The following is a 22,767-nucleotide window of genomic DNA, read 5'->3' on the forward strand; positions in this document are numbered from 1 at the left end:
TTTCTCCACTTCAAGCTTTGAGGTGACACGACATTTTTGTGGTTTTGAAGGTTGGATACCTCATCTCAAAGCAGACAGCCAAATTTCCCAGGAAGAAGCCAAGATATTCAGTGAGAGGGAAAGCCTAGGTTTAGGGGGTTTCAAGACTCAGCAAAGGCCCAAATTACTGACCAAAAAAAGCCCCACCCTTGTTAAGCCAGAATTCACTTGTGAATTCTGTGAGGTTTTTAATGTTTTCTCATTCTGAAAAAAGGTGCAATGGAAAAGCTTATATGTGTGACAATTTGCACACGTGGGAAACTTTAGAAATGGAACTTCTAGGTCCTCTCAAAGACTGGACAAACACAAGTGAGGGTCATTCCTATGACTTGGCTGTGATCCAGACCTCTCAATTATTTCATCTGTGCAAGCATAAACAGTGGGCTGGTGTGGTGCATTTATTCTTCTGGAATGGCCCAATATGGCTCATAATGGCTCATTACTCAGGTCCAATGTATGTAATCAGATCCCCTAAATAAACAGTCTGCGTGTGTGTTCACAGACCAGATCCCTATGCAGGGAAGTGGACCTGTCAAAAACAGAAACAAAAATGAGTTGATTTGGTTGAATTCAGGTCCACACCAAAATCCAAGGGACAGTGAATTAAGCTCTTAAAGTCTCTAACTGTTGATGTTTCCATTGTCTTTATATATTAACAAGGGTTAACATTTTTCTTTAAAGTGAAGGAAAGACAGACCCTGGCAAATAATTGAGCTCAGGCTTTTAGTTATAACTTAGTTACTTGAAATAGATAATACGTTTACAACATTCAAAAATAGCTGGGGGGTGTTGGCACACGCCTTTAATCTCAGCTGAGACAGGTGGATCTCTGAGTGCCAGGTTAAACTGGTCTACAGAGTGAGCTCCAGGACAGCCAGGAATACACAGGGAATTCTGTCTTAAAAAATAGACAAGAAAGAAAGAGAGAAAGAATGAAAGAGAGAGAGAGAGAAAGACAGTCAAGACAAGGAAAGGAAAGAAAGGGGGGAGAGGGGAGAAAAAAAAGGAAACAACATTCAAAAACAAAAATTGTTTGTTTGGGTTTTTCCCACAAAAGAGGTATTTTGGTGAAGTTTACCTACTAGGGTCCCAATTTGCCATATAAGGCATGCAATTGTTTTAAATCAATCTCTCATTCGTTCTTCTAACTATATGTTTTTTGCAAATACAAGCAAAATGCACACGTTTTCTCCTCCCAAAGCACAAAATTTATATTTGCTGAAGAGACACATCAAGTCTATAATGTATAAATTATGTGCACAGATATCCATACTTAGCACCTGACATGCAAATGAATATTTATAGCATGCACACTATACATAAAACTAATATAATGCCCCAAATGTAGCATAACTTATCCTTTCTTCTATATTTTTCTTAATAGTAGATACACTTGGAGATTATTCCCCTATAGCTCCAAGGAGGATTCCTTATTTGCTTTTGTAGCTGTCTAGTGAAGTATTCTGTTGTTTAGATGTACCTGCATTTATTTAATCAGTTCTCTGTGCACAGATATTTGGGTTGTTTGGTGAAAGGCACAATGGCTAAGCTTGTATGTGTGACAGCTAGCACACATGGGAACCTTTAGAAGTGGAAATGCTAGGTCCTTTGTAATCTGATAGAAATTGCCAGATTATCCAGACAAGGGCGGTGCCCCTTGATGCCCACGCTGTCCATACCAGACGCTCTTTGTTGCCTTCACGCTGTCTGGAAGAACATCAAACGTTGGCATCTTCTCCTCCATTCTGCAGAGTCTGCTGTCCACTGTGGAAAACTCCTGCCCCATTGGTTCGATTTCAGCTTAAACTTGAAGAAAGTTATTTTATAAGGAGAATGAGTTTCTTTAGCTTACGTTTTCAGCGGCTTCAGAGTCCACGTTGGCACCCACGCCTGGCAAAGCCTCCCCTACCCTCATGGCACCAAAGCACAGTGAGTAGTATCACGTGACGGGGACACAAGTGGGCACAGAGGGCAGTGTGCAGAAGGATCATAGAGAAAAGAGACGAGAAAAGAAAGCTAGGGGAGGAAACTAAGCTCTTCTTAGAACGACCGTGGTCTCAATGAATCCCATCCAGGGAGACTGACCATATGACATGACTCACTTCCCACAGAAAACCATCAATTCCCCTTTGGGACCAGTCATCATCTCTTAAAGGTTCCATTCTATCTCTACTACCACACGGGAGACCAAACTTCCAGTTTGTGACTATCTGAGAGACAAACCATACCCAAATCTAACCTCATCTGCTCAGAATTCACCATCTTCTCCTCTCACCATCCCGAGGCATCATCCTAAACTCTCACATTCTAACACACGAATGAACGGTTTTTGAATAAGTGGTTAGTGAACTTTATTGGTTTAATTAAGTAAGGTTGGATGAATGTTCTCAATGAGTTTTTACATTGTCTCTTTAGCAAGGCTGCAAGCTTCATGGAGGCACGATTCCCCTTTATGGAAATCCTCCATGGCAGGATTGTGTCAGGAGCCAACATGTTGATGAATGTGTTTTCTCTGAATGGTTCCTTCTGTCTCCTCTCCTCATCTTTGTAGTCTAAGGGTTAACCTTCCTCTCCTGACCCCCACCAAAGCTGAGATGTACAAAGCAGCATTAAGCTCCAGAAAGTAGGCTTGCGTTTCCACGACAAACATCTCCATGTTCTGTGACTCCCCGTTCCATTTTAGCGGGCATTGTGAGGGAATCATGTCTTGGGTCCTGCCCCTGAATTTCATCTGGTTCCAGGTTTCTCGGTTCCCTTCAAAACCTGAAGACGGGAGCACACGTAGCTTTCAGGGTGCAATGCCAGGGCACCTCCATGTTCACTAATCTGTGAGCGCTCTTAAAGCAAAGCCTTTCACTTCCCTGGTTCTGTGAGAGCCACTCCTTCTTCTCCCACTGCACCCCAGATCTTCAATTTGGATGAAAGACTTTTGACCGTTTTCTTCATGTTTTCCTAAAACTGTATGGCGAAAGAGACTGAAATTGCTTGTTAGATCTTTAAGACTTATCTTTCTTTTATGCGTTTGAATGTCTTGCCTGCACGCATGTATGTGTACCGTGTGTGTACTGTGCCCACGGAGGCCAGAGAAGGGTGTTGGATTGGATGGCTCCCTGGAGCGTGGTTGTGAGCAGCCATGTGGCCGCTGTGAGCTGAACATGTGCCTTCTGCGAGAGCAGCAAGCGCTCTGAGCCACAGAACTTTCTCCAGCTCCTAATAAATGATTTTCAATGAATTATTTTGATAGTATTCATCGTTCAGGATTCAATAAACTGCTACGCAAACATGGAAGCTGTGTGGGGGAAAAAGAATCAAGGCAGGAATGCAAATATTCTAAGTGACTGTTCTCACTAGAGGTTAAACTGGGAGTGGTTTGATTAAGTAAAAAAACAAAACACACAAATGCCTAATAAATAATAACATTTATTAAATTAATGCAATACAAATGACAGTCAGATGCAAAATAAAATAAAGTGCCTTGCCAATCCAACACTGTGAGACAGTATTAAGATTTCAAATAAAGTGAATAAATAGACCGTCTTACAGGTCCAGGGCAGCCAGCATTCAAGGAGCCACGCTGAAATGTCCAGGGAGCCTATAATAAGCAAGTGGGGAAGCGGTGTCTGAGAGGTAGAGGGAAAAACAACTACGACACTGCTCCAGCTCTGCTTCTGTCGCGGAGTTACAGAGAAGACTTCCCCTGAATACCGGGCTGACTCAGCACACTCTGGGGACTAATGCTCCCGTTGAGCAGACAGGAAAATAAGGCAGACGCAGACTCCGGCGTCGAGGAGGTAAGCGGTGTTTAGAAACACAGATACAGACGGCAGGCGGTGCCTGGCCTGGACGGTGTGGGAGGCACCCAGAGGGGTGGGAAAGAAAACCTAGACAGGAGGCGGTTAGTTCCCTTCTTGGATCTTTCAGTCAGTTCCGGCAGCTGCATAGGGATCAGTACGTTAAATAAAAAGGGCGAAGTGCGCAGGAAATGAACAAAGAGCCACCACTTAGGAATTAAATATAAATAGATATAGATATGGTAACATATAGCTCTGCCTATTAGCTGTCTTTGGGAATGTATATGTGCAAAAAAACGATAGCAGTTGTTTCCAGGAAGGGAATAACAGGATTGGGGTGATAGAATAGAGTTAAATTAGGTTTGGTTTGGTTATTTTGTCTTTGGGACCATTCGAAGTCAGTTCCCTTTTGTTATGTATTTGGACTATGTGTGTGTGGGTGCACGTAGGTGTTTTACTGTGTGCTGTGTAAGTCCATGTGTGTGTGCATTTGTGTATGAGGCATCACTTCTCAGGCTCTGTCCACGTCATTTCTGAGGCGTCAGTTCTGGTGAACCTGGAGCTTACCGAGCAGGCGAGTCTGGCTGGCCAGGGAGAGCTAGGGAGCCGCCTGTCTCTGCCGCCCCAGCGCTGGGAGCGAAAACAGGCACCGACAAACCCAACTGTTTTTGTCTTGTTTTGTTTTGTTTTAATGTAGGTTCTGGCGATCAAACTCAGGGTGTCATACCTGTGAGGAATTTTACCAACTGAGCCTTTTCCCCAACCCTTGAGACTATTTAAATAGAAAAATAAAAAGAACTACTAAGCAATAGTAGACACTTCATGGCGAACGTGAGACTGTATGGCAAAGATAACAAATCAGGGATAGGTATAATGCTAGACAAGGAACCCGAGAGTGACTTTCCAGACTCCGTGGTAACGAGCATTGCTTTGAGTATGGAACTGGCATAAGCATATCCTGCCGGCACGCTGGTTTACATCTCTCTGCTCAAGGGCCCCACAGTGCACGTGCCGTGGTGTGTGAGGCGCAACGCTACCTACTAAACACTTTTTAAAGATTAATTTCTTAGCTACGAATTGTATCCTGAAAGAACAGTGGCTGAAGAACGGAAATCTGAGGGTCGTTATTCTGTAGGCAAGTTCCTTCGTCACTCAGCTTCCTGGGCTGTGAAGTGAGCATCATCGAGGTTTCCATGAGGGTTGCTATGGCGATGAGATGAAATTGCTTGCATGTAGTTATGAGACACTTGTAAAGCTGATACTTAAACGGAACAAGTTCTACTATAGAGCCTCGAGGACTGAGAATAAAGACGGTTCAAGTCAAACAGCAAGAGCCTGTCAAACCAGTCACTGTCCTCCGTGCTTGTACCGGTAGGTACAGAGGACAGCAAGCACCTCTCGGATGAGCAGGCTTCTCTAGCCATGGACAAGATGCTAAGCAGCAGTTGGGTTTGGTGACTACATTCTAACGTCTCCTGTGTCTTTCAGATCGAACCAGTCACAGCCACGCTCCCCAAGGCGAGAACACGCCGACTCAAAATAAATAGAAGACACTCATACTTCAACACTTGTGACCCTCGGTCTCGTCCAGGCACAGAGTGGAGGAACAGGGCACTCCCGCAAGGACCAGCTGTTGAGTTGGGAGTTCTCAACCCGCTTTCTGAAGATGACTGATGGCCAGCTTGCCGGAGAAGCGTCCTTGTGACTGAGGGACCACCTGCTTAGCGGTGCCTCCTGGGGAAATATTCTTTGTCCCCGGCTCCCCTTCCAGCACCTTCTCTCTTTGTTCTCTTCTCTTCCCAGGTTCCATTTTGAGTCCTTGGACACACATGCCGTGGGCCCCTTCACTCACAGACCACCAGCTGCCAAAATCCCGCCTTGACAATCAGAGGACTCGGCGCTGCTTACGTCTCCTCGAACTGTGTGTCTGGAGAAGGAGCACAGTACAGTAATTTCTTAGGGGTGGGGGGGGGCGTAGGATGCGTAGGAGAAATGAATTTGATTTCTGCTAGATCATATGATACTGTCACAATAAGACAGAGACAAGTTCTGTCCGACTCTACACTTACATGATGGAGGACATCTAACCACCCTTGTTGGTCTGTGACTGCTCTGCTTCTGAAGTTCGCTGGGCTGAGAAACCCTCAGTTCTGAGCAAGCAAGGCTGGTGCCTCGGGTGATTCAACAGCACATCTGCTGATATTAGCACATGAGGGAACCTGCCCGGGTCTGCCCAAGTTGACCAGACCACTTTAGTCCTGGGCTCACAAAGTCAACTTACTAAAAAAATTTAGTTCAGTTGGCAGGTTGAGCCTTTTCTAATCTTACAGCTACGGACGTTAGTAGCAGAATAAATTGAAACACACAGAAGAACAGCTGTGTTCTCACACTGTCCTCTCGGCCCTGCTTTCTCTACTGTGGAGTGGAGATGACTCTCATACAGACCTGATTGTTTGGGGGCAGGGTGATGAAATGAAATGCCAGATCCCCCACACGAAACAGTTAACAGCTAGCCACACAGCAGATTACTTAATTACCTCTTCATCTAAGCCAGCACTGTCCCTGGTTGCAGAGCAGGAGCAGCAGACAGAGGCTGCCCCTCCCTAGCTCTTTGCATAAAGCTCTGCAGGGCCATCCCAGAATTTCCTCAGATGTGGGAGTTCTGAGGCAGAGGAGGCCAGCCCCCACAGAAACAGCCTCCTCTGAAAGGAGGAGGTCCTGACTAGTAGATTTCTCTTGTTGTTACAATAGCTTTCTCTTTTCTTCTTTTTGTTTTGTTTTAGTTTTGTTTGTTCGTTCGTTTGTTTGTTTGTTTGTTTGTTTTCGTGGTTCAGGCCGGCCTGCAACTCCGCATTCTCCTGCCTCAGCCTACAGAGCACCGGACCTGCAGCCCTGCAGGAGCCTGCCTGGTTGCTTTGCCCTTCATTTCCCTTCAGTTTGCCCACCGCTCTGCTACTCACACTTACCGTTTTGTTTTTTCGAGTTTGTATCTGCGGCGCTGCATTTCTCCACGTCTAGCATTCTCACTGAATAAGAAGAAACCGATCTTAAGTCCTCACAGCCCAGCGCTACATCCCACAGAGCCTCCACTTTCAATTTCAGGTTTTTTCGAGAAGACTAAGCCCTAATCACCAGGCTTTCAGTCCTCGGACTTCCTCGTTCCAGGTTCCCAACCCCAAAGTCAACCATTCAACAGTTTGGGACACATACTTTCCTAAATGTCTTTGAGGACTGTCTGCTCGGCTTCCCATCCTTCCCGGAGAGATGTCCCACATCCTGAGCTACCTAAAGATTCTCTGCCATTCCCATTCTCAACCGAGCCTTCCAGATGCAAATTGGCAACTATTACTTCCTTTTTGCCAAGTCCAGAAATAGTCCCAGTGCAGATGTGTCACTGAAACTTAATCCTCACATCCTGGCAACCCTCTCGATTGTGTCCAGGGCCTGTTCTTTGGGAGAAGCTGAGAGTTGCCTCCTCAGTTACATGGCTTTCTCCACACACTCACCCTCCGAAGAGGTGGTGGGGAATTCCTCTCTGAAGACTGGCATTCCCTCCCATAATTCTACTTCCCTCTTTGACTTCAGACAAGTCCAAACATCACTGGCTCACTTGGCATACATTTCGAAGTACTGGGGCGGGGGGTAGTTTAGTTTAAGTCATCTTACAGTGGGAAAGCGTTATTTGAATATACTCATTTTCCTAGATTTAATCATTCTTATGTGTAAGTACTGAAATAAATATATGGAAGTTATTAAAAATACTATGTCATAGTGCCCTCAGAAATCTTGCAAAAAAAAAAATGCTTTATGGTAAAGATACCACAGTTATTTTTAGATGGAAATATTTTCCTACGTAGGGTACCCAGAACCCAGCTCAATAGGGTGTTAGAAGGAAGACAAGACTTGAATTCAGCTGAGGCCAACAGACACCGTGGTGTCTTCAAAGTCTGTGGTTATCTGCATGTAAAATTAAACATTGTGGCTTTCCTCGGCCTCCATTGCTTCCCATCCCCCTTCCCCTCATCTCCACACTCCACAGGGCAATGCTGCCCAGCTCTGGGCACGGTGGGCCTCACAGTGCTACTTTTAGCTCCCCTGAGCCCTTGCCCAACTCACACCCCTCCAAATCACAGTAGGGTTCGGCACCGCACTCCAAGGCAGGAGATGGGTGCTGCAGAATCGCAGCATGAGCAGGACTTGAGGAGGACCTGGTACACAGAGTCACAGCTAAACCTTACTTTGTCTAACTCAAGGCCAGCCCTGAGAAGGAAAGGCAGCAGCCTTCAAGTCAGCATTTCCCAGTGAGGCTCTGCTAGCTTGCTGGCTCAGACAGCTCCCTGAGCCAGATGCCGGGCTGCTCTGGTCAGGTCAGGGCAGCCATCATCTCTGGCACCAATGCCACAGTAAGAGAACCTTCATGCACTTCCCCCCAGGCAGCACAGAGACCGAGGCAAGGAAGGAAATGCATACCTTGTTTTCTCAAGCAGACGAGGACTATGGATGCTACCGCAAAGAACAATAGGAAGGATCCCAGAAGAGCCCAATGAGTCCTCTTATTTGGGAGAAATACTGCAGGTGGCTCTGAAAAAGAGAGAGAGATAAAGTTTTGCTAGGAAATGTCAGGTTAACGATCATTCTTGCATCTAGTGTGGTTTTAGGGTAACCTTAATTACTAAAAGTTAATGGTCATCCAGGGCTGGAAGGAGGAGAAGGTCTCCTAAGAAACTGGAAGCAGCACTGAGCAGGAGAGCTCCAGGCCTGTGACATGTTTACCGCAGTGCCGCAGAGAGCGACTACAACATTAAGCGGAAACCTCGGTGAAGTAACTTCGTGCGTACTCTTTAATATAGATGCTAACAGCCAGCTGGCGTGGAAGAGCCACTCGAGAGCGTGGGAGACTGCTGGGCTCTGTTAAGCAGGGTCTGCTTCCCACACCTACAGTCACGATCAGGGACAATGCTTGTCACTCTTCTTCAGTGTCTGACACCCTCTGGAAATTCTAGTCACTGGCTTCCCTCTCCAGTTTCTCTGTCCCGAGTTTTATGAATGAGGAAAATGGGTCCCGTGGCATAAGGATTGCTAACTCCCATGTCTTGTCGTAAGTCAGTTCCTATGTGGTCCCACTATGAACCACCTGAGATCAATGAGACTTAGCTACACATGGTTTATACACCTTGTTCATATATATCTTACTAGCATTTCAAAATAATATTGTAAGTCAGACCTTCCCAGTATTTAAAAAAAAAAAAAGACCAAGTTACAGATGAGAAGATAGACACAGATCGGTTTAAGTTACTCCAGGATGAATTGACAGAAAACAGCTTTTTGTTGTTTTATTATGGTGATGTTTGTTTCTTTTGTCTTTGAGGCAGGGTCTCTTGTACTCCACACTGGCCTTGAACTTGAAATGGAGCTGATGACCTTGAACTTCTGATCCTCTGCTTCCACTACCCAAGTGTTTGGATTACAGGTGAGCTCTACATCACCAAGCTTATCTGGCGCTGGGGAGCAGATCTTTGTGGTTGCTAGGCAAGTTCTCTCCCAACTGAGCTGCATCACCAGCCTCATAAAGCAGCACTTAATGGCAGGAAACGAGCAATACAGCTTTTATGAGAAAGTCCAACTCCAATGTGAGTGTCTTTCTTGTTTTCTAAACATGCGTGCTCCTTTTGGTTCCAAGCCCACCCTGGGCTGTATTTTCATATCGGTTGACTTTTCTACCTAGTTTTACTTATCCTCTCTAAGCTTCCCAGAGTATTTCTGTCACTAGGGGAATAGATGGAGGCAGGTGCAATTCTCTTCAGAGTACCTCCGAATTTATGTCATCATAATGCTCTAAGCTCCTCATCAGACTGCCTCTCATCCCACCTATTTCTGTAAGGTAATGTGTTTACAAAACAGCTGAACTCTTAGCCGGCTGAGGTGGCGCACACCTGTGATCCCAGCTGAGTGCAGAGGCAGGCGGATCTCCGTGAGTTCGAGGCCAGCCTGGTGTACATGGCAAGTCCAGGACAGCCAGGGCTACCTGTCTTGAAACAAACAACAAACAAACAAACCAAAAAACAAAAAAGCTGAACTCTCAAATCATTTTCATACACTCCAGCTCATGCTATCACCACAGTGCCCTTGCCTCGTGAGTTATAATCCAGCAAGTAGGTTGCCAAGAGACATTAGCCTCATGTTCTATGTGCACAGCAGGATTGCTGCAGTTTACACATCAAAGACTGCCTTGAAGGGGGAGATGGGGGAAGGATCCTTCTATTAAGAATAAGATACAAAAAGACGATGCATTTGCTTCCTACGCTGATGTGCTAAGATTCAGATTCCCAAAGCGGAAGCTGAGTCTCGCTCTCACGTTCCCCAGGGTGTGCCCCAGCTACAAGAGCGTTTCCTACATGCAGCTGCTGTTTGCTGGAGCACAGTGACTTATGTCCTATCTGTCTGTGAATACTCAGTGATAAGCATACAGCAAATATAAGAAATACTCGCCAAATGTTTATTATGGCTTGGGGGCCAGAAAGCAAGGAACGAGCATACATTTAGCTATATAAGTGTTATCTATTCGTACACTCAGCCAACTACCACCAAATGACCATGATGGGCAGCCTTCATGCTAGGGGACAGGGGACAGAGTTGGGCAGCTTACCCGGGATGATCAACTGAGCCGTGTGGTTTTCCCCTGACTGTAATCTCAAAAATGAACAGTAGAACACATCATTAGCTGTCGCGTTGACCTTCAGAGTGCTGGTCACATTAAAAAGCTTTTCCTCGGTCTGGGAGGAGGTGACAGTAGTCTTGCCACTCAGAGACTGGTGGTCGCTGTTCGTCCAGATGACTTCAGCCTCTGGATAACCCTCAGCCTGGCAGGTCAGTTCATGCTCAGAAGTGGCTGGATCGGTGGAAATTCTCTGGTTGATTTTGCGGTATGGGGCTAGGTCATAAGGAAAAAGAGGTCAGGGCTCTCTCTCCCATCGCAGGGCTAGGCATGTAGCTTGGTGTTGTCTGCTTACAAAAAGCATCAACTCGGACTGGTCAGTAGAGAAATATGTCTCCAACTCAGCAGGGAATGTGTGCTAGTCTGCCTAAGGTCTTTTGTTCAAATCTGAGCCAAATCAGGCTTTCAGGAACAACCACATTGCTGTAAATACCACACCAAGGTGTTTATTGGCCTCAAACTAAATGTATCAACTAAATTAAATAAATGGTCACCTTGAAACCACAGGTCTTTCCACCTAACTATAAAATATATTTGTTTATGCAGTAATCATTGTCTTACTCACAGTGCCGCTTAGAGCCTACAATAGCGTCTAAGTTCCCTACTCCACTGCCAAAAGCACAGTAAGAGCTTTGTAATATGATATTATTACAGAAACTTGACACAGAGCGGCGAGGACAAAACAAAGCTGAAATAGCATGGTGTTTTGTTGCCCTTGAATCAAGAAAATGACCACCAAAAAAATAGGTGTAATTATGATTTCAAAACATGCAAGTGTTGGAGGTTGGCCTGATGCGTGTTACTGGTCCTCAAGATCTGGTGACACCTATCCTTGTTTTATAAACCTGCCTAAGACAAACCTGATTGGTTGGTTAAAGGGCCAATCCTTGGGCAGGGCAGAATGGGGTAGGCATGGCTCAGGTTCCCAGGCTTGGAAAGGACAGGAGAACGACAGGGAAACGAACCAAAAGAAAGGAGGAAGGAGGACACCATGATAGGTTATTGTGGAGAAAACAAAAACAAAAACAAAAACATGTAGACCAAAGGAAAGGACTCCAACAATGGCATAAAAAGGCCCAGATGAAAAATACAAGCAAGTACCATGGGATTATGAATGGAAGGTAGACCAGATGAGGAGGATTGAGATGGATGGCATTGGATGGGGGCTGGGGGATGGATGGTGAGAATATTGAGCCAGCGTAGGTGAAATATCTGCCCGGCCCAAGGTAAATAAGGCAATTATAAAACCTAACAGGTGTCTGTGTCTTATTATTTGTGATAGCCAGGTTATATAATACCGCAGTGATAATCTTAGGGCTAATAATAAACATTATACAACCCAACACCAATTTTTTTTTATTTACAACAACGTGCAATTCGCGACCTTTATAAGCTCCTGAGCTGCCGGTCTTATATTTATCACATTTAAGGACAATTAAAGGTGACACCAACGATTATGTTATTAAATAGGCACTTCGTGAAACAGTGGCGCTGCGATAGGATCTTCCTCACATAGCACATGATGATTTCTTTTTTCTGGGAAATTAAAGGCTTAAATTTAAAATCACTGTCAGTGATAAAACATCTGGAGCGAGATATTTGCTTCCTGCGATCATTTTTTCATGATTAAAGGAGAACGATGCTTCATTTAGAAGAACTGATTAGGCCTCCGCAGCATTCGTCTCTATGATGAGCACATTCACGAGGACACAGGAGGGAAGCATTAGAAGGTCTACTTGCATTTTTGCTATCATATCTGTTAAATTACTTAGACCTCAGGAGTGTGGATGGCTGTGACTGGGTCTGACTGCCTGTCACTGGGTCTGACTGTCTGCCACAGGAAAAGGGGAGGGTGCTCATTCCTATTTGAGTTACTACAGATTTTTCAGATTCTCTTGTCTACTTTGAATTGAAGCCACCTTCTCTAAAAATGAGCACATCAAAAAGTCTCCTCAAAGAAAGTGGGGATTGAAGATAAGGCTGACAATTCAACACAAAGCAAAACAAAATGTCAGAAGGGACTTTACCAACCACCTTCTGAAGTTTAAAAAAAATATTGAGTTGGATATGATCATGCATTGTCTGAAATAAGCTTCAATACTATTGGACCATCTCCATCTGTTAATGGCGAATTTCATCATAGCATACACTGATGCTGAATGTCAGAACTGGCAAGGTGATACGAACATGGTTGGTTCCATCTATTTCTTCTTTTGGATATGTGTACATTACTAAAATGTATCATTCATTAGGTTGAACCAACCATTATGAAATCAGCAAGTTTTCTTTTGATCTGCACAATGACAATTTTTTATGATACAAGCTATGTACTGGTACCGAATATATCCTTTATAATCACATACGAGTTTATAACACTTTAAAGGCAGAATAGACAAGGCTTGTTTGTTTTGTTTTTAGACCTCTGGTTTAGCTCTAGAGCACTGTGCTACCATAGTGTTCCAGACCACAGAATGTTCGAGTTACTTTTAAAGCCATTATGTATCTTGAAACACACTAGAGAGATACAAAGGTAGGGCAACAAAACGGTTAAAAGGGGCTAGGAATGGGCTAGTTAAGGTTTAGAACCTGGCTTTATAATTTTTATCTGGGTAGAATTTAGGCAAATTGCATTATTTCTTTGGCCCTTAATTTTATCTATCTATCTATCTATCTATCTATCTATCTATCTATCTATCTATCTATCTAGGTTTTTTGAGACAGGGTTTCTCTGTGTAGCCTTGGCTATCCTGGACTCACTTTGTAGACTAGACCTCGAACTCACATAGATCTACCTGTCTCTGCCTCTCTGAGTGCTGAGACCATGCCCGGCTTGGCTCTCAGTTTTTTAAAGCCTTAAAATGGGAAGAATAATGCTACATATCATTGAATCTAAGATGCCACCTATTGAAAGACACATTCAGATTTGAAAGATGGTAAATAGGAAAAAAAAAATACCATGGTTATGAGCAAGTGCCTCCCCCAAAGGGTCATGTTAAAGATTGAATGAATCCATGTGAGCAAAAAGCCTGGTGCACGGCCTAACATCTATTGGGTGTTGCATGTGTGTTAATTGTAGCATCTACACCTTCCATTACTAGTCAGATTAAGACTCCTGTGAGCACAGCTGTTCTCCCCTTTTATCATCACTGCTTCAGCAGGTCTAAGAGAGTTCCCACGGCCATGAGGAAATAAAAATTTTCATATTCAAGCCTGTTCGTATAGCAAACATTTTAAGCTAATCGTTTTTGAAACAAACCATTCCCTCAACAAACTTTCTTTTCTTTTCTTATCACACTGGAACTTCATTGTTCACCAAGGCCAAGGGGCACAACAATAAAACAGACCAAACCCCCTGCCCTAGAGTTTTTGTTCAAGAAGAAGGAAAGAGACCGTACAGCTGCTTAATACATCTAAGGTCCAAGAAATATTAAACGGATGTTTCATTTTTTTCTGATATTAAGTTCAGTGATTAAAGCTAAACATTTTCAGCTGAAAGCCAGATGCCTGAGGGTCTTCTGCAAACTTTTGAAAGGAGACTAGCACCCAAAGAGATAATACAAATTGAGTTAATCCAAAACTACACTCTTTCAGGTTTCAGTTTTGAAATGTTTCACCTTTAAAATTCCATGGTGAGTGAACCCCCTACGGGGAAGCTTTGTTACCACACTCTCACAGTGATGGGAAGAGAAGCGAGCCTCATTACTATGAAATAATTTGCATAGGAGATGACTCAGGAGTTCTTCCTTGGCGTCTAAGAGCAGCCACCAGGGTGCTAGGAATTGAACCCAGGCTCCTGTACGCGCAAGTGAACTACCACTGAGCTGTGTGTGTGTGTGTAGGGCAGACAAAGCCTAATTGTGTGAGTCTCCTGCCTCAGCCTCCCATGTAGTTGAGATTACTAATTTGAGCCACAACACCTACCAAAGCCAAGATTCAGATCCCTGGTCTAGATCGGCTGAGCATCCAAACCACTGACTGCAAATGACAAGATGACTTGGGAACAAGAAGCCAATGTAGCAATTTCTAAAAGAAGATAAAATAGTCACAACAGACCTCCATGTCTGCTTGCCTATCAGCTTTGCCCCATCAAAGATTCCTCCATGGAGAAGCCTTAAGCTTACAGAAGACTGCCTTTCGCATCAAAGATACTGTTGAGCAGCTAATCTAGAGTAAATTCTTCCTCATCACAAAGTCAGCGACTCCCACCAAGCATGAGACATCTCTGCATACAGTTTTCAACTCTAGCTTCCCACTCCCTGACTACCGAGATTGTGTGTTTTTTTTCCCGTCCCAGGTTCAGCAACCTTGACTGTTCACAGCCTTCAAGCTTCATAATTTCTTTAGATGTCTTGGAACAAAATAGATGTATCATATTCACTGATGTACTCACACATGCTCAAGATATGAACAGCCACAGCCTGACTCTTTCTTCATGAATGTCACAAATAAAGAGTTATAAGTAAAAGATAAATGAAGATAAAGCCATGCGATAAAATAAGAGAAGTGACATTTTCATAACCATGGAGCGTTATGGATGGCAATACAGCTTTAGAGACCCATTTATTTACCATCAAGTGGACACATTTTTTTTCCTAATGTCTACATAATTTTGAGTTAATAATAGTCGTGATCCCTCATGAGAAGTATGAATGTTTGCAAATACTGACCTTCACACTAGTTTAGAGATAAAAAAGGTCAAAGGAGATTATCTAATTCCAGTCAAACATTTTTGAAGTTATAATGAAAACAAAAAGCAGGTAGACCATCTCAAATGTTTGCCTGGAGAAGACAGTTCAGCTCAGTCACACAGGGAGAAGTTTCAGCAGACCACAGCCAGGGGTTCCAAATTGGAGGGACACCACTGTGGGAGGTCTGTGAAGAAAAGAGTCTTGGGGATTTCTGGTCCTAGCGGACATTAGGACTGGCTGTGCGCACGCCTGGGATGTCGGCTGCTCTCAGTTCTATGAAACCTAGCAGTGAAAGCAGGGGTGGTTCTTAAGGTATTTTCCTTCCCTTAGCTAGTTCCAACCACAAACCTTGAATTCAAGTGACCTGATGACATTTTTGTGGGTCATTATCCAGGAACACACACTCCTGGTTCCTCCTCAGCGCTCCCAGATAACACTAACACAAGCATTGGAGATGAATGGACCACCTCTGTGGAAGAGTGGTTTCTTAGCATCAACACTCTTCATCTCTTATAGATTAACCTGAAGTCTTTTTTTAACATAAACCTTACAGTAGGATATATATGTATATATGCCTAATAAAATAAAAATAAATAGCAATCCAACAAAAAATGTTCTGGAAGGATTCATAAAGAGTAGGTACTGTATATGTATGCCACGGAAGATGGTGCTGAAGGGAGGAGGAACGTTTTTTATATAATCCTATTCCTTTCCAGGATGTCTGAATATATACATCACTTATGATAATAAGCAAACATCTGGCATTTTGTCTTTGCATACACAAAGCATAGCTGTGTATTTTCTGCTACTGGATCTCAAGTTACTGTCAAACACAAGATGCTAGGAGTATTCATTGGTGGAGTGCGTGAACAAGTGAATGAATACGTGAATGAATGAACCAACCAACAGGTTGCTGCTGTTCTGTGAGAAGTAGGTGTGAACTTCCAAGAATGAAAAGCCCCCAACACTAGGAAGACGTTTTCAACAAAGATCAAGCCTGCCTTCTCCAGAGCCATCCTTACCATTGACTTTCAAAGTGATCCGCTTGTAGTCCGCGCCGCCATAGCTGATCAGGCAGCAGTAAACCCCTGCGTCCTGCAGCTTCACGTCGGTGATCTGAAGCGCGGCGTTTCCCTTTAAGAGCTGGTCCGTTGGCAACCAGGCTCTGTCCCTGAAGCTGCCGTGCTGAAGCTTCAGGTCCGTCTCTCCTTTCACAAACTGAATCACTTGCTTGTCTTCCTTTTCCCAGTAGACAATTAACTCATGCAAGTCCAGTTCGTGTTCCACTGGGAATCTGCATTCCATCGTGATATTGCTGCCATACTCTACCACGTACAGGTCCTTGGGAGCCGTGATGGTAAATGCTGAAAAGAAAGAGGGCAGGCCTTCAGAGGACGGAAAACTCCAACCCCATTGGAGTTTACCCATGTGGGTAAAGGGTTACGATCACATTAGCTAGGGAGTCAGGTTCATGGGGGGCGGGGGAAGCAATCTAGAGAGCAGATTCCTAGCCTTGTTTAAAAGAAACCAGTAAATAAAAATAGATTATCAGTGGGCCATTTCCCCAGGAATATTCAGTAGTTAGTCATAGGAAATAGATAATCTGTTAATTTTGTCTTGCCTATACTTTTATATTCACCCCAACCCTGTTTATTTGTTTGTTTGTTCTTTAGTTTGTTTCCAGTGCTGGACCTGAATCCAGGGCCTTGTATATGCCAGCTAAGTGTTCTACTGCTAAACTGCACCCACAGCTCCTCACTTTTACAACGATACAAGTAACTTATTTATAAAGAAGGAAATCTAGGATGTGCTTTAAAGCATATTTCCTTAAGTTATTTTATGGGCTAGGGTGCTCAGCTACTGAACAGCTTGCTGTGCATCATGCGGACCTGAGTTCAAATCCCCAGAGCCCACGTGAAAGCCAGGTGCAGTACAATGCACCTGCAATCTCAGGGCTTCTACAGTCAGGTGGGAAATGGAGACAGGAGACTCCCCAGAAGGCTTTGAGCCAGAAGTACTCGGCAAGGAAAAACAAGTGAGAGACTTTGTCTCAGACAAGGTAGAAGGTAAGGACCAAGCCTCAGAGTTGTCCTTTGACCCCACATGTGTACCTAGCAAAGGCAAGTACACATACCCCCTCCCACACACACCTCATACGCGCACACACACAATTACTTCAGTTTTTAACTCGCGGTTAAAACATTGAAAACACGGAACCCACCGAACATATCTGGCGACTTACCGCTTAGCAACTGACAGCAGGCTGCGAATATAACGGAGGCACGCGTCCTCATGGTTCTGGAATTACCTAAAAATGGGAAACAGAGAAGGGGGACCGCTTAACTCCATAGCCCAGCAGAGTGACACCAGGAGGGGACTGTCCTTCTACTGGGTAAACAAGCCCTAAAAGCCAGTGCAGAGAGCACAGACGGGCCAGCTGACTGACGCAGTTCCCATAGCTGGCCAGTGACTGGTTTGTGAAAACACAGCTACAAAGCTCAAGAACGCTTTCCTTTTGTAACCCAGAACCATATAGAACCAAGTGAAAAGAAAGCTGATGAGCTGAATGTCTTTAAATTGAGTTATAAGCGCCCCCCCATTGATAATGTGCATTCAGAGTTAGCACTTTTTCCCTCTTCCATGTTATTCCCATGTTTACAACTTCCATAGGAAAGTCGGCGTTCCCTCTTCGAGTTTCTCTGACCTCTGACACACAATCTGTACGAAGCAGAAGACTAAGGCTTCTGGTATCCAGTCTCTAAAACTCGGTAAGAAAACTATGCATAGCTCAAGAGGAAAACGACAAGTCTCATAGAGTTCACAGAATAAAAAATAAAAATGGCAGAGACAGAGAAGGATGCTCTCTGTAAGTATACTGAAGATTTATGGTAACATGTTTGACCTTTTGCTCTACCAAAACTACAGATCCCGCGTTTTAGTATTGCTGAAGGTACAGGCAGACAGGATTTCTTGACCTTTACTGGCAAGGATATGAAATTGTGTAGTTGTTTTTAAAGGTCAATTCAGGAATCTGTTAAAACTTCAAGTGTGTATGTCATAATAACTTCACCCCCGGCTTAGAAATTCACCCTAAAAAAATTAAAATAAACATAAAAAACAGGGACGCCACCGCTGACAATCCCAGACTTGAAATACCCCATTTCGTCTAATGGCTAAATAAAACTGTGTAGGTACCGCAAGGGACAGAGAATTAAGGACGTGCCCAGGGAATGAGTGTGCAAAGATGTAGGAAGAAACTTGGAGGGCAGCGTGTACAGCAGAAACACGCTTGCGTATCTGAAAACACAGCCTGGCAGGGATTATCTGCAAAAGTAGGCATGATTGTCACAGGAAACACAGGTACCCTCTCACCCATTTATGCTTTTTAAAAGAAGAAACTTAGAAAAAGAGAGATCATGAATTGTTTATTCATTTTCTCTGTGTTTGTCCAACTTAGAAATGAGTGAATGAACATTTTACTTTGATTATTAGAAAAAAAAATTAATCATTTCACCTACCAGTTTTCTTGGGAAGGACCTTAGAAATAGAATTCAAACCTCTCCACTGAGACATAATGACCATATTAGTTATCTTTATAGTTTGTCGTTGCTATAGAAACTACGTGAGCACATTACCCTCACTCTCCTACAGGAAGCATTTGGTAATATTGGCTGACATACTGGTTGCCAAAGTTTGTTTGGGAAGGAGGAGAGCTGCTACCGATGTGACAGAGGCCCAAGATGCTACCGAGACCTCTGCCAAGGCGTAGGACAGCACCTGACCATAGAGACTGACCGAGACAGCCTACAATGCCACTAGTGCGAAGATGGAAAAACTGACTGCTCTGAGCACGTCTGTCAATAATTTTTCAACCTTTTCCTGTATGAGGAGATGGTTTTCCTTTACATTTTTAAGATGTATTTATTGTTGTAAGAATGTCTTGCCTGCTTATGTGTATGTGGACCACGCGTGTGCCTGGTGCCCTCAGGGGCAGTGGGAATTACAGATGGTTGTAGGTCCCTTGGAAGTGCAGTAGGCGCTTTTAACCTCTGAGCTGCCTCTGTAGCCCCAGCTGTTCTACACCTTAATTTTTATGATTTAAGGTTATGACATAACTTCCTTAAGTCTTGTATTTAATGGGCCCTTAATTTTTTAGCTCCTTTGATGTTAGGTGTTGGGTCTTTTTGTCCCTCCTTTTCAAAGCCGTAAGAATTTGTGCATTTAGCCAATGTTTGGTGAGTACCTGCCTGTGTCAGGTCCAAGGTTATGCTGTATGATAGCTTTCGCTAGAGAGAATTGCTGATCAGCAGAGAAGGACTATTTTCCCAGTTGGCGACACATTCTAAAAATTGATACCATTGCACCTTCCCCCTGGTGCTGACATTATTTTTGAACTTTTTTTTTTCCTAATTCAATTCTTGAAAAATGCCAACTTGAATTTTTTGAATAAATGTTTAGCTCTTGGTAATAATCACATAATCATTTATTTTGTCTGTTATAGTCATAAGCTTCTTATTGACTGTTATGAATCCTTGATGATAGAAAAGGATAAATGTAACAGCATCTGAGAGACTGAGACAAGAGGCCTGAGTTAGAGGCCAGCCCAGGCTACATAGTGAAACTCTGTCTCAAAGAACCCAAACCACCACCACCACCACCACCACCAAAAAACCCCCAAGAAAACAAAATACAAAGGGGCATATACAAAAAGAGCAAAATAAAATGACTCATTATCCTCTTGCTAGTATTACACACATATTTAAATTTTTTTCTCTCCAGGAGATGAGTCGGGATGACATCTAAGCCTGTGAGGGCACAGTGCTGTTGCAATGAGGCGGTGGGAGAAACGGCCAAGCCATTTTTAGAGAGTCACACTGAGGTACATGACGCCCACTGAGGGGCTACAGGGCTACGCCTAATATGCTGATGGCAGACTCGGTTGGAACACTTGTTAATTATGAGCCTGCTTTAAAAGCTTAGTCTAAAAGTCTACAGAAGAGAGATGGGTTATGTCTGAGAGTCATAGCAGTACCTTACCCTCTCCTGCCTGTCTCTCACAGTGCAGCTGCGAGTAGTGGGAGATGGAAAGAGGAAGCCAGGCACCATATAAACCAGCATGGTCTTTGACCTCTAAACCTGCACCTCTTAGTCGGTGGAAGGGCACTGGGATCATCTTCCTCAGGCAAGAGACTGTAACCTTTCACAGGTTCCCACACAAGAGCAGAGATGTTCTCAGGGCGACAGAGTATGAACTGGGGAAGAAGTGATGGCTCATTCAAGATGGGGAAATAGGTTTGTCCCAGGGGAAGTCCACTTGTACATCATGGAACACCACTTCTCTGTCTTCCCAGGGCAGGAGAGAAGCAGATGCAAGCTTCTTTTCTCAAAGGTAAGAGTGAAGATTTACCAGATTTTCAAATTCTCTCCAATGATCCTAAACCCTGTGCTCAAATTCCCTTCCTCTCCGCTCCACCGTACAGACTGTACCTGCTGCCCTGACTTGCTGGGTGAGCTGCTCAGCTGGAAAAGGCTCGTATTTTCAGAGTTTAAAGTTCTCCTTAAATACTTCGGGTCACGGTCATCATCAGCTGCCCATACTTTCTGGAATGCATCTTCAATGTCTTCCATTAAAAAGGTCTTTCCGATACTCAGACCGAACTAAGTAGTTACACATATAAGAGTTTACCTACTTGAAATACACAGCTATGTTGCCAGGCACGTACACACAGCGCTGATCAGTGTACGGCAGAGGGAGTAAGCCCTGTAAACAACCCTGGGCATCCATCAATGGAGAGTGAGGCCCTTTAATTACCCAGAACAATAGAACACAGCAATTAAAAAAACCTGTCTATGTAATTTCGTAGGGAGGCACTTGCAATAATTTATTCAGTTAAAAAAAAATAATAAGAAAGAACACTATGCTTTCTTTTCTTACCACTACCGCAACCTAAACTTTGACATAGCCAAGGTCACTGTGCCTAAGAAATTTTGGCATTTTCTTCCAGAACTCCTTTAGGTCCTCTGGGCAGACAGAGACAAAACCTTAGACTCCAGCGTCCTGGACCTTGACAGGGACCTCAGGAGATGCTACAAGTGCTACAAGTGATCAGTCAGAACGGCGCTAGGACCAATTATTCATCATCTCTTCTGACCCAGCTACCTACCCCAAGATTCTATATATAAACACACAGTCCAGTCCATCACACACAAAACTGACATTAAAGCCTCATCACCAGACAAGCTGCCGATTCTGGGGTCTTAACTTGCCAGGAATCCGGGCTCTCCTGCCTGTTACCCCATCGCGTTTCCCTGCTGCCTTCTCCCCTCTCCATCCTCAAAAGGTCTAGGGATTCCGGCTCCGGAGCGCCCGGCAAGCCGCCGCCCCACTCGGCGTGAAGGCACTTCCTACCTGCAGGCGGAGTCTGGTGACAAGCAGGTGCTGGCGGGCTGGCTAGTGGCGGACGCCGGCTACTCCGCCGCTCTTATCTCCGGAACAAAGGCCCGCCCACCCGGGGACAAAAAAGAAAACCCTGCCCACCCCCGCAAGCAGAGGCCGGTCTCCCTGGATTAGATAGATGCACACGAGTTACTTTTGAGTCAGCTTCGGGATAGTCACAGCTTATAGCAACACACACAGTTTATAGAAACACGAAACTGGGGTCCTTTAATTCCAGCACTCGGGAGACAGGTGGATCTCGGTGAACCGGAGGTCAGCCTGCTCTACAGCGTGAGCTCCAGGATAACCAGGCTACTAGTGAGACCCGGTCATTGAAAAGAAAGAAAGAAAGAAAGAAAAGAAAAGAAAGCAAAACCTGTGAAGAAACGAAACTGAAAGTGAAACTCGTGCTAGCTTTCCTGTAAATAAGGTTTCCTAAAAGAAGCACAGCTTTGTTAGGGTGGGGGCGCCCTGGGGCGTGGGGGTGAGGGAGGGTGCCTATGGAGGCCAGAGGGCCACATCGGTTATCTTTCTCTACAGCTCCGGTATCACTGCTTTTATTCTGGGCGCGAGGACCCGAATTCAACTCTTCATGACTGAGCAGTCAGAGCTTTAAAAACAAAATAGCCAAAGTCGTAAGGTCTGCAGAACCCAGACACCTTAATAAATTACCACCCGATTTCCCACTTCTTTCAAGCGCTTTCTAGACACCTGACGGGCTTGATATACCTTTACGTGCCAACATACACAACAAGCAAATGACTCAGGCTTTAATTCTAGAAAGTAGGTGTGTCTGTATAGTAGGAAATATATTTTTAAATCGTGGATTTGGTGACTTCCTCAAAGTTCCTCGACATAATGAAACTTCAGTCGCCTGGCCATTCAAGAACTTCTCATCTCGAAGCACGCTCTTTGTGAAGGCTGGGGATCTGTATTGCCGCTCCTCAGGATCCAGGTGGGGGAAGCCTAGCCTAGGCCGGAAAGCCTTTCTGGGAACCGGGAATGCCGGCTTTTTCTAAGGTGAAACCACGGGCACCCCACAGAGCTGTTAAACTCTCACTGTTGGGCTTTGAGGGCCTTCTTCGGTCCTTGCTTTTC

The 22,767-nt window shown here is 44.4% G+C and overlaps 1 protein-coding gene across 3 annotated transcripts; it reads right to left on the bottom strand.

The window, feature by feature from the left end:
* Positions 1 to 3,439: 3,439 nt before the first annotated feature.
* Cd274 (CD274 molecule) lies at positions 3,440 to 21,672 on the bottom strand. 3 transcript variants are annotated; one of them, XM_055614225.1, is made up of 7 exons: positions 21,643 to 21,672; positions 17,476 to 17,541; positions 16,256 to 16,597; positions 10,477 to 10,761; positions 8,301 to 8,411; positions 6,797 to 6,856; positions 3,440 to 5,757 (listed from the first exon to the last, which is right to left on the bottom strand). In XM_055614225.1, exons 2-7 carry the CDS (start codon positions 17,525 to 17,527, stop codon positions 5,735 to 5,737), a joined length of 873 nt encoding a protein of 290 aa, XP_055470200.1. In that variant the 5' UTR covers positions 17,528 to 17,541; positions 21,643 to 21,672; the 3' UTR covers positions 3,440 to 5,734. The 3 variants fall into 3 exon arrangements, with proteins under 3 accessions (XP_055470200.1, XP_055470201.1, XP_055470202.1); XM_055614226.1 differs by lacking the exon at positions 21,643 to 21,672 and adding an exon at positions 21,467 to 21,544; XM_055614227.1 differs by lacking the exon at positions 6,797 to 6,856.
* Between the last annotated feature and the right edge of the window lie 1,095 nt (positions 21,673 to 22,767).

Source organism: Psammomys obesus, unplaced genomic scaffold, assembly GCF_907164565.1.
Source record: "Psammomys obesus unplaced genomic scaffold, mPsaObe1.curated_primary_1811, whole genome shotgun sequence".
Lineage (NCBI taxonomy): Eukaryota > Metazoa > Chordata > Mammalia > Rodentia > Muridae > Psammomys > Psammomys obesus.